Source organism: Podarcis raffonei, chromosome 5, assembly GCF_027172205.1.
Source record: "Podarcis raffonei isolate rPodRaf1 chromosome 5, rPodRaf1.pri, whole genome shotgun sequence".
Taxonomy (NCBI): Eukaryota; Metazoa; Chordata; class Lepidosauria; order Squamata; family Lacertidae; genus Podarcis; species Podarcis raffonei.
In genome coordinates, this window is record NC_070606.1 from 91,326,782 (window position 1) to 91,339,967 (window position 13,186).

The following is a 13,186-nucleotide window of genomic DNA, read 5'->3' on the forward strand; positions in this document are numbered from 1 at the left end:
CGAGAGGAACACTGCTCCTGTTTTTGCCTTGCAGGATTTAGGAGGCCAGAAATTATATGGCTGGATGATGCTCACGGTTTTAGCTCTGATAAAACCTTAGTATGCTGCTTTTGAACCCAAACTAGGATTACAAGGTGATTTAGCAGCAGTAGCAGATCTGAAATTCCAGCTAATTTTAAGTTTCTCCTTTCACTGTTCCTATGGAGAAAGAGGTCATTTGTATTATCGTTTTTCAAATAAAGAGGGTGGAAATTAGGGGTGGCCTATCCCGTTTCAATGCCTGAGGCATAATGGGAAGTTCTTCACCTTTCTGCCCCAGCCAAAGCCTCATTTACCAAGATCACATGCCTATGGCCTCTGGGTTCATTCTGCAGAAATTCTGGTTCTGGCTTCTGGTGAACTCTTGCAACAGCCCCACGAGATCACGAAAATGCCTCATACAACCTTCTCAATATCTTGGGTAAACAAGGCACTCTGTCTCTCTTACCAGTGTCTCGGGAAGGGTGCACGAGGCTCTGCACAACCTCATGGAGCTCTTGCAGGGCTCTTGTGAGATCTTCCTGGAGCCTGGAAGCCACCGCATCCACTTCTCTGGCGATGGTATGTGCCTATGGAGGTGCTCCTTGGATTCTACCACCTGAGGCGGCTATCTCAGACTGCCTCATGACCCTGGTGGAAATCCTTTGAACTACATACCCTCATTAGCAATATCAGCATTAGCAGATGGCAATATATTCCTTAGCAGATGGGAAGCTATGAGATGACTTGCCCCAAAGGCACACGGTATGCTTTGAATGCAGGTCTTTCAGATTCAAGTGCAGCGCTTTAATCTCCCAGTTCGCAGTCCTGTTCATCCTTCTGTTTTGCCGCACGTACACTGAACATTAAATCCGCTACAGTTAAAACCCAGATGAACAGGTTCCATACTGTGCTGTAAGTGAAGAGGAGACATCGACAGGTTGCCAAAGGCCAGAGATGCCTGCCTGATTCAAGGAATAGAGTAGCCCAGCAACCTCCTGCAGGGGATGGTTAAACAAATATAAACAAACAGACATAGGAGTCCTTAATGGGTCTGCCTCATGGAGAAAAACATCTTTGCCAGCCTGTTTAGACGCCACAGCTTGGATCCTAAGTTGCTCCTCCATCCATGCAATTGGGGGTTTGGGAGCAATTGCTCCCAACTCCTACCCCCTGCAGCCCACGACACCATATGCCACACCATTCCCAAGGCTCCTGCAACCCCAGGACCAGATTTTTGTGGGGTGTGTTCGCGTGTGCACATTGAGGGGGCTGCAGAGGAAAAATAGAGGCAGGAGAGGCTTGTTCCATGAACTCTGTTGCATTAAATGGAAGGAAAGTTTGGATCCACACCTGTGATACTATGTGTAGTAAGCCCATGCTTTGAGATTGGGGGAGCACACAAGGAGTTACTTACAGGGACGAGGAGAGCAATTGAGGATTTGTGGGGAGGGCACATCTGGCATGTGCTGATGCCTGTTGCAACTGTCTTGAACTTGCTGGTAAAGCGAGGCTTCCTAGAATCATAGAATTATATAGTTGGAAGAGACCCAAAGGGCCATCTTGTCTCCTGCAACGCACCTTTTTACTAGCTTCTTGGGCCGCTAGTGCCAGCAAGGGAAATGTTGTCTGCTTTCAACTAGCAGGCTATGCAAGAACCTGGGCGGTGGGGAGTGGGTCTGCCTTCTTATTTTGTACATAACAGCCCACACAGCTGCCCTCTCAGTGGCTACTAATTCTGCTGACTACATACTACCTCCAGTATTAGAGGCAGTATGGTGTTGGTGATCATCACTGCATCTTCTGATAGCAGATTTCATAGCTGAAGTGCAGTCCCAGGTTCTTCTGCCCCAGGGCAACTACACCCTTGTGCAAATTAATTGAAACAAACAATGTAGTTTATTGTACAAAACTCACATATACATGTACAAAACTCACACATACATACATTAGTAACGGATATGACCTCTGCTGTTTTTAAGCAGCATTTGAACACTGGTTGACATGGAGTCTACTAGTTTCGAACAGTCACTGTTGATTTTCGGATCCCTGTACCACACTTGAATCAGCGCCTGAATGAGCTTCTCTATAGTCGTACAGTCTACAGCACGGAGGCAACTATTGCATATAGCCCACAAATTCTCAATGGGATTTACATCCGGGGAATTCCCTGGCCAATCAAGTACCTGTATTGGCTGCTCTGTCATGAATTTCTTGTGTGACGGGGCGGGGTGTGAGTGACTAGGTCCTGCTGCAATATCCCAGTGCCATCAGGGTACCTCTTTTCCAGCTCTGGAATAACTCCCTTTTGTAGAACCTCAATATGTTGTGGCCAGAGCATCATTCCTTCTGTTGGCTGCAGGCTTCCAACACCATAATGATCAACTGACTTTTTGTGTTTGTTTTGAGTACAGGATTACGAGTAAGATAGAAAACATGCTTTGTTTCAATTAATTTGCACAAGGGTGTAGCATTTGGAGCAGAGTGTTCTTCCTGGCAGGTGGGGCAGGAAAGTTCTCAGCAGCTGCTCTTTCTCTTGCTGATGAAGGAACCAGGCAGTCCTTCCCTTGCTGTGTTATGTTCCTCTTGAAAGGCAGGGCTTGACCTGTGCTGCACCCTGGCTTTTAGCTAACAGTTTTTTAGGCAGAGGAGCTACTTGCAGCCTGGTGGGGAGGCGGGGGCTCTTCATTTGCAGGTAGGCAGCCACTCTGATCGGGAACAAGAGAGAGCACCTGTGTGCCAATTGCCAGTTGCCTTGATTTGATTTCGTGGAGAAAAGCAATCCCACAATCCCTGTCTCTCTTAATTTCTGGAGGGGAGGATCCCTCTGGGTTTAGTGGAGCAGGGTTCATAACCCTTCCCCCTTCTCCAGGCAAGAGACGACCTCTGAGTGGCCTTTTTGTTCTCTGGCCAGTGGATAGAGCCAAACTGAGCTTATACTAAACCACTGGTTCATGCAGCCCCGCATTTTCTACTCTTGACTGGCAGTAGCTCTCTAATTTCAAGGCAGAGAAAGTCTGCCCTCTGATACCTTAAAGCAGGCATGTCCAAAGTCCGTCTAATCCGGACCCCTATGGCAGTTTCCATATTTTTTCGCTCTATAAGACGCACATTTTCCCCTCCAAAAATTAAGGGGAAATGTGTGTGCTTCTTATGGAGTGAATGCAGGGTCCTTGGCTTCAGCAATAGCAATGCGAAGCCTCCGAAGCGCAGTGGGAGCACTCCCGCTGCGCTCCGGAGGCTTCGGGTTCCTTTCGCTGAAGGGTAGGTGCCCCTTCAGCTAAGGCGCAGTGCCCCTTCAGCTAAGTGGGAGGAGAAATGGAAGGGGCTCCTTCTCTCCTGCTGCTTTGCTGAAGGGGCGCTGCACAGAGAGGGGGATAATTTTTTTTCTTGTTCTCCCCCTCTAAAACAAGGTGCGTCCTATGGTCGGGTATGTCCTACAGCTCTAAAAAAGGTCAACAACTATGGTCGGCCCTCACGTCATCAAATCTGGCCCTCTTTGAAAAAAGTTTGGGCACCCCTGCCTTAAAAGAACTGGAGATTCCAGGGATTGAACCCGAGAACTACTGTGTGGAAAGCATTCATTCTGCTCCTTGGCTGTGACTTTCTTTCTAACACCTGAAAGCTCACTGCTGCAAGGACAGAGCCAGTTGCCTTGTTCTGCGCCTCTCAAATTGCCCTGGGCAATGTGGGATGAAGCCACAGAACAGTGGCGCACCAAGCTGCTGCAGCAATGTCTGAAGGGCACCTTAGAATAGGGATCTCTTGGTTGCCAATGGAACCATTATAATGTGGAGAACTTGGTAGCGAACAGAATGTCCAGAATTTGCTTAATAGTTGAGCTGGCATGTGTGCAGCAAAATTACTATCGCTTGGTGGTAAAGCTTCAAGAATATGCTGTTGTTAAATAACGCTGATGGGTAACACTCAGTGAGCAGTCCTTTTTCTTCTTTTCTCTGCAGATGTCTATTCCTTTGATGAAGAGGAGGCGGTTTTGGACCCACACATAGCCAAACACTTAGCACATTTTGGCATTGATATGCTCCAAATGCATGTAGTAAGCGGCTTTCCTTTTATTCAGAATCTGTATCTTCAGCAGTCATGGAAAATAGCAGGGAAAATCAGTGCCTCAATTGGAAAAGCACAGTTTCCATTATTGCGGGAGATCCTTCTTTCTTTTAAAATATATAATCTGCTTTTCAGTTTATGTTCTCCTGCTAAAAGGCATCTGATAACATAATAAAATGACACCAGGCTCTTTCTTTCTTTCTTTCTTTCTTTCTTTCTTTCTTTCTTTATTAAAGATTTTCTTGTTTTACAGAAGTAAGTGTAATGCCTCGTATTTTTTCCATGTAACATTTTTACAAATTCTGAGTTCGGTAAGGCTCTAAGCATGTAGAGTGGGAAGTGAGAAAGGAGTGGGGAACCTTTCTCAGCCCAGGGACCACATTACCTTCTGGGGAATCTTTTGGGGGCTGCTTGCAAGTGGTTGGAACAATGATTGTAAACTTAGGATCAGATACAGAGGCCTGGAATGCTGCGTTTGGCGTGAGGTTCCCCAACCCTGATGTACAATATATGTGTATTTGGAAACCAAGGCTACGCTTGCCCTCCTGCCCAGGATTGAACCGTACAGTCACATTTTGCAAAGTTTAAAAAGGTAAAGGGACCCCTGACCATTAGGTCCGGTCGTGACCAACTCTGGGGTTGTGGCGCTTATCTCGCTTTATTGGCCGAGGGAGCCAGCGTACAGCTTCCAGGTCATGTGGCCAGCATGACTAAGCTGCTTCTGGCGAACCAGAGCAGTGCACGGAAACACCGTTCACCTTCCCGCCGGAGTGGTACCTATTTATCTACTTGCACTTTGACGTGCTTTCGAACTGCTAGGTTGGCAGGAGCAGGGACCGAGCAATGGGAGCTAACCCCGTCGCGGGGATTTGAACCATCAACCTTCTGATCGGCAAGTCCTAGGCTCTGTGGTTTAACCCACAGCACCACCCGCCTCCCTAAGTTTAGGTCTCTGCAAATCGGACTCTCCATTTTTTTTTTTTTTTTACCACATGTTGCATGTGAAGCTCCACAGAAAAACGAGGGAGCTTTTTATGGCTATAGCAGTGGATCTTTCTGTGTTGCGGCTATAAAAGTGGGAGTAAGTTGTGATTGCAGTTGCTTAGATAATTCAGCAGGTGGAGACATGATTGCATTTGTATCTCAGCAAGCAGAAAGCAAACTATTTTATTGCTTAGTGTTTCATTTGGGAACGTTCTCAGAACAAGGTGTTTTTTTCATTTTTCTATTTAAATACACCTGCTTTATAAGTTCATAACATACGCTTTTGAAAACTGCTGCTGCTTAAAAGCTTTTTTTTTTTTTTTTGCATTCAGACGGAGAATGGCTCAAGAGATAACAACATCAAACCCAGAGTATCTGAATGGGAAGTGATCCAAGAGTCTGGCATGAAGCTAAAGCCAATGTATGGTCCAGGATACACAGGCATGAAAAACCTGGGCAACAGCTGCTATGTCAACACTGTCCTACAAGCCATTTTCAGCATCCCTGAATTTCAGAGAGCGTAAGTCGTTCTAGGGAAGTTTTGCGGCAACCAGATTAGAACCTCTTATGTTCCTCATTGCACTACTAAGGCTCGCTACAGTACACAATGGCAAACTCCAGGTCTGCCCCAATGCTTATCCCCAACAGGGAGCTGTGGTTAATTGGGACTTCCTGGGAAGTATACCTATCCATTGGTGAATGTAGTTGTTGCATTCTCACTTTACATATTTTGTTAGATGTGAAGTGGGTCTAATAGATACATGTCCAACCCATGTTTTATTTTTTCCATCTCTCTTTTTTTGAAAGCACTCCTAAGCTTGCTGGATTTTATAGGGATCCTTCATCCTCTACTCCAAGCCCTGCAGCAACCATCTGTTTATTGAGTGCATATATAAATACTTTCAAGCACAGTGGTGTGAATCCCCTGAGAGTCCCATGGCCAGAGGGGATAGCTCTTCATTAGAATCCCTTCCCCCTGTCAACTCCACACTCTTGCCTGGCAATAGGGTCTGCATAGCCATCCTAGGAACTAATCTACTCCATTCTTCAGCCAGATGGAGATGGGGAGACAGAGGAAGCTCAACTGCTGTTTTGCTCCCAGAAGGAACCGTATTGCTTGTGGAGTTCTAGCAGGTGTCTCAAAATTCAAACCTCCAAAATTTGAGGATAAGCATTCATTTATTTATACACCACTCTTCTACAGTTGTACTTAAGAGTGGCTTTGCAGCAATAAGGATAAAAACAGAGCACCAAAACTATAAATATACAAATTGGACAGATTGTTAGACCATATGAGTGGTATTCAATTCTTCCCCTTTTCTGATGAAACGGGAGGGAAGGAACGTCCCTCTGCAGCCCCCTCTGCCCCCAAAATCTGTTCCTGAAGGACCCCCAGTCCTCCAGAGCAGATTTTGAGGAAGTGCATGGGAAGGAGGAACAGGTGAACATTTCCTTCTTCTCGCATTCTGCTGCTGGATGCCTTCTGTCAGCAGTGTGGAAGCATTGGATACCACCCAATGCAACCAGTTCAAAGAAAAAAACCAACAGTAGTGAGAGACTAAGAATGTTAGCAATTAAAATCCACCAGAAGTAGAATTAAAAGATGCTATATGTCAAAAGCCCATTGAATCAGGTGCCTTCAGTTTCTGACAGAATAGAGATGGAGGTGGTGTCTGACTGATGGATTTTGACTTGGGGACCTCAGCACTGTTATAGAAAAGACCTGGCCTCTCATTCTTGTCACAGTGGGTATATTGAGATGGCAACAAGAGCAAGACCTCTGAAGTAGATTTTAAGGCCTAGGCAAGACTATATGGGAGCAAATGGTCTCCTCAGCAAATTATGTCAATGGAAAACAATCTGCTGTATTTGAATGTTCTCTTCTCCCCCCCTGCAATTCTCTCTGGATAGGTACGTGGGAAACCTTCCAAGAATATTTGACTACTCTCCTCTAGACCCAACACAAGATTTCAACACGCAAATGTAAGTGGCAGGTTTTATATTAAGCAGCAGATTTCTCTGAATGGTTGAATCTCCCACATTGTTTGTTGCTTTAATAACCTTTATGAGGTACCCAGACAAACACCGTTCTGGACATGGGGGGAAATGTACTAATTGCCTTTTGGCATTCTTATTAAATGACAGATTTCCTTTTGAACTTGGTTAGTGGCACGGCTTGCAGCGGCAATTATTCACAGTAGCTTTATCTTATAGGATGTAATTGATTATAAAGCTGACTTTAGCTGTTTCCATTCTGTGGAGAGTGCCAAGCATTTGTTGATTTTGTTTGTTCAGTATTTATATTGCTGCTTTACAATTTTCATTTAATTTATTTTTGGAATCACCTGTGACATTTGAGAAATGATTGTGCTTGATTGACTTTGATCTGATCGCTGTATTTGATTTGACCTGGACTTTCGCCAGAGTAGTCCTGTTGTTTGTAATAAGCATAGCTATGTGGTATGAAGAGTATTTTCTCCCGCATATCTAACACTACAATATTTTGTATGACTTGCTGCTTTTTGAAATGGGGATGCCAAGAGGGAAGAAGCTTAGTTGGATCATAGTAAGGATGTGTGTCCAGGGTGTGTGTTAACAGATGGGCCACATTTAGCCTTACTTTCACCCTCCTGCTGTTTTCTCCCTACTCTGAGCCTGGTGGGAAACATTTTGTGTGCTTTCTCTCTCCTTCCCTACTCCCACCCCACCCCTGCCCCCCTTCCTCTACTACAGGGCTAAATTGGGACATGGCCTCCTTTCAGGCCAATACTCTAAACCACCAACGAAATCTGAGCTCATTGAACAGGTGATGAAAGAAGAACACAAGGTATTTACCTAGCATGCACAGCTTGATAACTAGGTAGAAGATGTCAGGAGTTCAGCCTACACTCAAGTTGGACCCTGGCAGAGACACATGCATGATTGGCATGTTCCCTCCCTCCTGGACGATCGTTCAGGAGCTTCATAAGCTTTCTTCAGCCCAAACATCACAGCGACTGATGCCAACCGACACCAGCACACTTAGGGATCCGTAGAGTATGCGCAGTTGTGTAACAGACCTCAGCAACTCAGCATTTTGGCTAATCTACTTTACATATAAACACACACGGAGCACTGCAACATGGCTCCCTCTCTCTCTAGCATCTGACAGCAAAGAGAAAAAGAACAAAGGACAATAGTCCCACTTCACGGAACACAGCAACACAAACATCCTGTCTTCGTCATTTCCCACTGTGTGGAGTCAAAACATGCACCGTCATGTGAAAGATAAAAATCCCGTGACTGCAATCATGGAGCAGGAATTCTAACAGAAGAGGCATCCAGGCAACAGCGTAGCTAGCTGCTTGGGTGCCCAGGGCAAGCTGCCCACTGGGCGGGCCGAACCGGGGCAGGGCGTGCTGTGTGGAGCCTCACCACCACCTCACCTACAGCTGTAGGGAGGCTGAGCCTGGGGGAGACGGGCAGACGCAAGCCCCATGCTGCTGTTATGGGCAGTGCAGAGCCTGCAGACACCCAAGCCACCCAAGAGTCATGCGTGGCTAGGGCGCCTGCAGGCCCTGCGGTAAGTGCCGCCCCCCACGGTGTGCCACCCCCCACCTAGCTATGCCTCTGTCGACAGATCTGGTCTGTGCCCTGCATCAGCTGAGCATGGCTCCCCAGAACACGTTCTTAGACATAATCTATAATGCATTGGCAGTGCCGTAGCAAATCTGCTGTGGTTCCTTGCCAAGGTGACTCAGTGTGGAATGAAGCCCTGAAGCCTGATAACTGCTGGTGGCAGAAAAACCCCAAAAGCAGCCCAGAGTCCTAGCCAGAGTAAATGCATATAGAAACATGACAAACCTGAATATTTTTAAGAACTGCAGCACAGATTTGACTTTAGCACCTCTGAGCGGTTGAGGACAGCCTTCTATTTATCTTTCCTTTACTGAGGCAGTATTGTTCCATTCTGGAAGCAGTGCTCGGAGCTAGTATGTTTGGCCCACTGGGGGATTAAAAAAAATGATATATTTATGGATGCCTGCCGTATAATCTTTGCTTTTATTAGGACACTGTCTGACATAGTTCAGCTTGTGTCTAGTTAGCGTTTTGTGTCGCTGTCAATCTTTTGTTACCCTAAAACTTGGAAACTCACAATGTCCCCACCCTGCCTCTCCCTCTCTAAGGTGGGGTGTTTGGAAAGGAAAGGTCACCATGTAATGGATACAGGAGATGCAGTAGCTGGAGAGGAATTTTTGTTCCTGGAAGAACTACTCAGAGTAAACGCAGTGGTGTATTTATAGCAGGGTTGCAAGTTCAACCAGAAGAGTAATTATTTGTTTGAAATCATTTTAAAACTGCAACACTTTTTTTTAAAAAAAGCTTAAAACTTTGAACTGAGTGATTACTCAAAGCTAATTTTAGTCAGCTAAGGCAAATTCTAATGGGTTAGGGCCAATAGTTAAAGATATTCACCTTCTGCCTTTGGGAGGCTGTTTTGGTTCTGGTATGTTCCTGCTTAAATAAGGGATTAAATATAAAATGTTAAAGATGGCATAACCCCCATCTTTTTTTAAAGGACTCTTCTCCTGGACCTATTATTATTATTATTATTATTATTATTATTATTATTATTAAAAATACATCTTTCCTTAAATTGGGTTCTTAGTGGTAACCCATCCAAGTTGCTAATTAGGGCTATATTTGTTTAGCAGCAAGATAGTCCCAAAGATGGCATTTCCTTTCTAAATGATAGTGGCAGCTTTTCTTTATTAAAGTCTAAGCTATTGCACCTCTCAGGATCTATAGAAAGGCAGCTGTATGGAAGCTTTGCTAAAACAAAAAATTGTTTAAACGTGGTTGGTTTATTGATTAGCTAACAATTCTTTAATAGCAGTCCTCAGTTTATAGAGTCCCTAAAGAAGATGGGGAGAATTGGAGCTTATTCACATGACTACCTGGGCGCAAATTAGTTCTAGGGAGAGCCTATGCATTTTAGCTCCTGGTCTGTGATGAGGTGGCTGCGTTGCCTCTGCCAACATATGAAATGTTTTGATGTACCGCTGCAGATCTTGCTTCTCGGTTGTTTTTAGTGGTGTTCCAAAATCCGAACCCCATGCATAGTAGAACATGTGCACGACTGGCTCAAGCCAGGATGGGAGCCAGTAGCGGTGAGCTTTCTCAGTGGGTTTTCTTTTACTAGTCTTCATCCACCCCCAATTATTTCCTTCTGGCAAGAGCAGAATTCTTGTTTTCCTCACCCCTGCAGCCAATGGCTGAGGCCAGGGGAATGGGAGAAACCACAGCTGCCCTGTCTTTCAGCACTAGAGAGAAGTTCTGGGCATCCATTCCTCTTTGCTTCCCACTTTTGTATCCTGTCTATCCTCTGGATAGTAACTCTGGAGTAACATACATGGAATTCCGTTTTACCTTCACAACAATTGTGTTGTTGAATTTAGGCCAAGAGCGGGGTTTTGTGGCAGAGTAAAACCACTCTTGCCACTCCTGTGTTGAATCAGCATCATGTTTACAGTAGCCTTTTCCCAAGGGTCATGCTGTTTGGTGGAGTTGTTGCGTCGATGAAGAGGCGCAGATTGCAGCTATAACAAAGGTGGCATTTTTTCATCTCCGCCAAGCTAAGCAATTGGCTCCTTACCTCTCTCGCCCTGACCTAGCCACTGTGATCCACGCGACGGTCACCTCCAGACTGGATTATTGTAACTCGCTCTACGTGGGGCTGCCCTTGAGGCTGACCCAGAAACTCCAGCGGGTGCAGACTGCCGCGGCGAGACTCCTTACAGGGTCCTCGCTGCGAGATCACATTCACCCGGTGCTGTACCAGCTGCACTGGCTCCCAGTGGAGTACAGGATCAGGTTCAAAGTGCTGGTTTTAACCTTTAAAGCCCTATACGGCCTAGGACCCTCGTACCTACGGGACCACGTCTCCTGGTATGTCCCATGGAGGACCTTATGGTCTTCAAACAAAAACATCTTGGAGGTCCCGGGCCACAGGGAGCTTAGGTTGGCCTCAACCAGAGCCAGGGCTTTTTCGGCTGTGGCTCCGATCTGGTGGAACACTCTGTCACAAGAGACTAGGGCGCTGCGGGACTTGACATCTTTCTGCAGGGCCTGCAAGACAGAGCTGTTCCACCAGGCCTTTGGCCAGGGCACAGTCTAACCCCCTCCTTTGGTAATCCTCACAGAACTCTAGCCCAATGGTTGCCATTAATTTGCTTTGAACTGATTTTAGAATGAAATGATTTTAGAATGCTGTATTATTTTACTGTTGTTAGCCGCTCTGAGCCTGGCTTCGGCTGGGGAGGGCGGGATATAAATAAAATATTATTATTATTATTATTATTATTATTATTATTATTATTATTATTAATTATTGATGAGGAAAGTGTTGAGCCTCTGTGTGATCGGTGGAGTAAATGGTGCATTGACTTGGACATGGGCGGAGGACTGGGTGAGAGGCATCAGCAGAGCCTCCTAACCAGTGTGGGCTGGGGTGCCCAAACTCAGTGCAGCCAAAGAATTTTCTGCCTATAAAACCTACAGAAACAAAACAAGATAGATGCAAATCCCATTGCTGGTGTTTTTCAAAGCTTCACCATCCAATTCTCTGTGTTGCAATTGAAGGATGGTTTCCTTGCTCTCCATGTTACTGCCCCCTTCTGCCCCAATCTCTCGAGCTACCGGTACAAAATCACGACTTTCATATTATATGTCTGACTGTCTCAGTGGAACTACCTGTTTGCCTGCCCCCCCCCCGCCCCATGAAAAACGTAAGTTCAAAACCTATTTAGCAAAGGAGCACATTTCAGCTTTAGTTCATATTAATGCACTGCCATCATGAGAGGCAATGCAGTCGAAACAGAAGTGTCATAGCAATGATTAATTTTACATTTTCTTCCTCATACTCTTATTTCTCACAGGCAATGCCAAGTTTAGTGTAAAAATGGTTCATCAGATTTATTCAGATATATCTACCTAGTTTTTCACACTGATACTTTGGCACATTACATGGTGCCTGTTAACACACGTCATAGAGAGCTGCTGTATATTTTAATTTCTTGCATCTTTGGAATCCATCCATCGTTGGACGACGTCATTGGGCGCCTCCTGCCCAAAGCGTTCATGTGAGAGATTGATATGACCCAGCTTATTTTTAGCTAAACGGTTTTGCAACTGTTGATGGGGAAAGCGTTGCCAGAATTTTCTCTCTTGTTTGCTCTCAGAGAGTGTGTGTGTGTGTGTGTGTGTGCGCTCTCTCTCTCTCTCTCTCTCTCTCTCTCTCTCTCTCTCCCTCTCTCCCCCCCGCCACAAACAAACATACATACATACACTTTAAAATCTGCCTGTGCACTGCAGCAGATTAGCTTGGCAAGAGAAGGAAACTCCATGTTGTTGTTTAGTCGTTTAGTCGTGTCCGACTCTTCGTGACCCCATGGACCAGAGCACGCCAGGCACTTCTGTCCTCCACTGCCTCCCGCAGTTTGATCAAACTCATGCTGGTAGCTTCAAGAACACCATCCAACCATCTCATCCTCTGTCGTCCCCTTCCCCTCGTGCCCTCCATCTTTCCCAACATCAGGGTCTTTTCCAGGGAGTCTTCTCTTCTCATGAGGTGGCCAAAGTATTGGAGCCTCAGCTTCACGATCTGTCCTTCCAGTGAGCACTCAGGGCTGATTTCCTTCAGAATGGAGAGGTTTGATCTTCTTGCAGTCCATGGGACTCTCAAGAGTCTCCTCCAGCACCATAATTACCAAACGCTTTACCAAAGTAAATAATAAACAGGAGATTTGGGGGAGGGTGGTATAAGGAGGGGAGTGTTCAAGGGTATTACACCTCTCATAAACCGCAGCCAGCATCTTCCATGTCTTTCAATACCAAGAGCAAGAGCAAACATGGCAGAAGAGCAATAGCCTTCATGCCCTAACCAGATGGACCCTTGATCTGATCTGCCAGAGTTCTTCACGTGTTCTTATCCGTCTCTCATGCAACCAAAACTACAGGCTTCACAAGAGGGGGTGGCTATTAAATCAGTTTCGGCCCATACTGTGAATGCGTCCAACATTGCATTGCCCAGGTTCCCAGTTCGCCTGGCCCAACAGTCCCTGCATCTGCATTCCTC

At 45.8% G+C, this 13,186-nt stretch overlaps 1 protein-coding gene across 4 annotated transcripts in view; it reads left to right on the plus strand.

Moving 5' to 3' along the window:
- The window catches only part of USP13 (ubiquitin specific peptidase 13), a 66,623-nt gene that overhangs the window by 38,882 nt on the left and 14,555 nt on the right, over positions 1–13,186 (plus strand). For all 4 annotated transcript variants that reach the window (XM_053390607.1, XM_053390608.1, XM_053390610.1 and 1 more), the window contains exons 7-10: positions 3,981–4,075; positions 5,403–5,590; positions 6,982–7,053; positions 7,804–7,897. In XM_053390607.1, the coding sequence (XP_053246582.1) occupies positions 3,981–4,075; positions 5,403–5,590; positions 6,982–7,053; positions 7,804–7,897 (449 nt within the window). The remainder of the gene's footprint in view (positions 1–3,980; positions 4,076–5,402; positions 5,591–6,981; positions 7,054–7,803; positions 7,898–13,186) is intronic.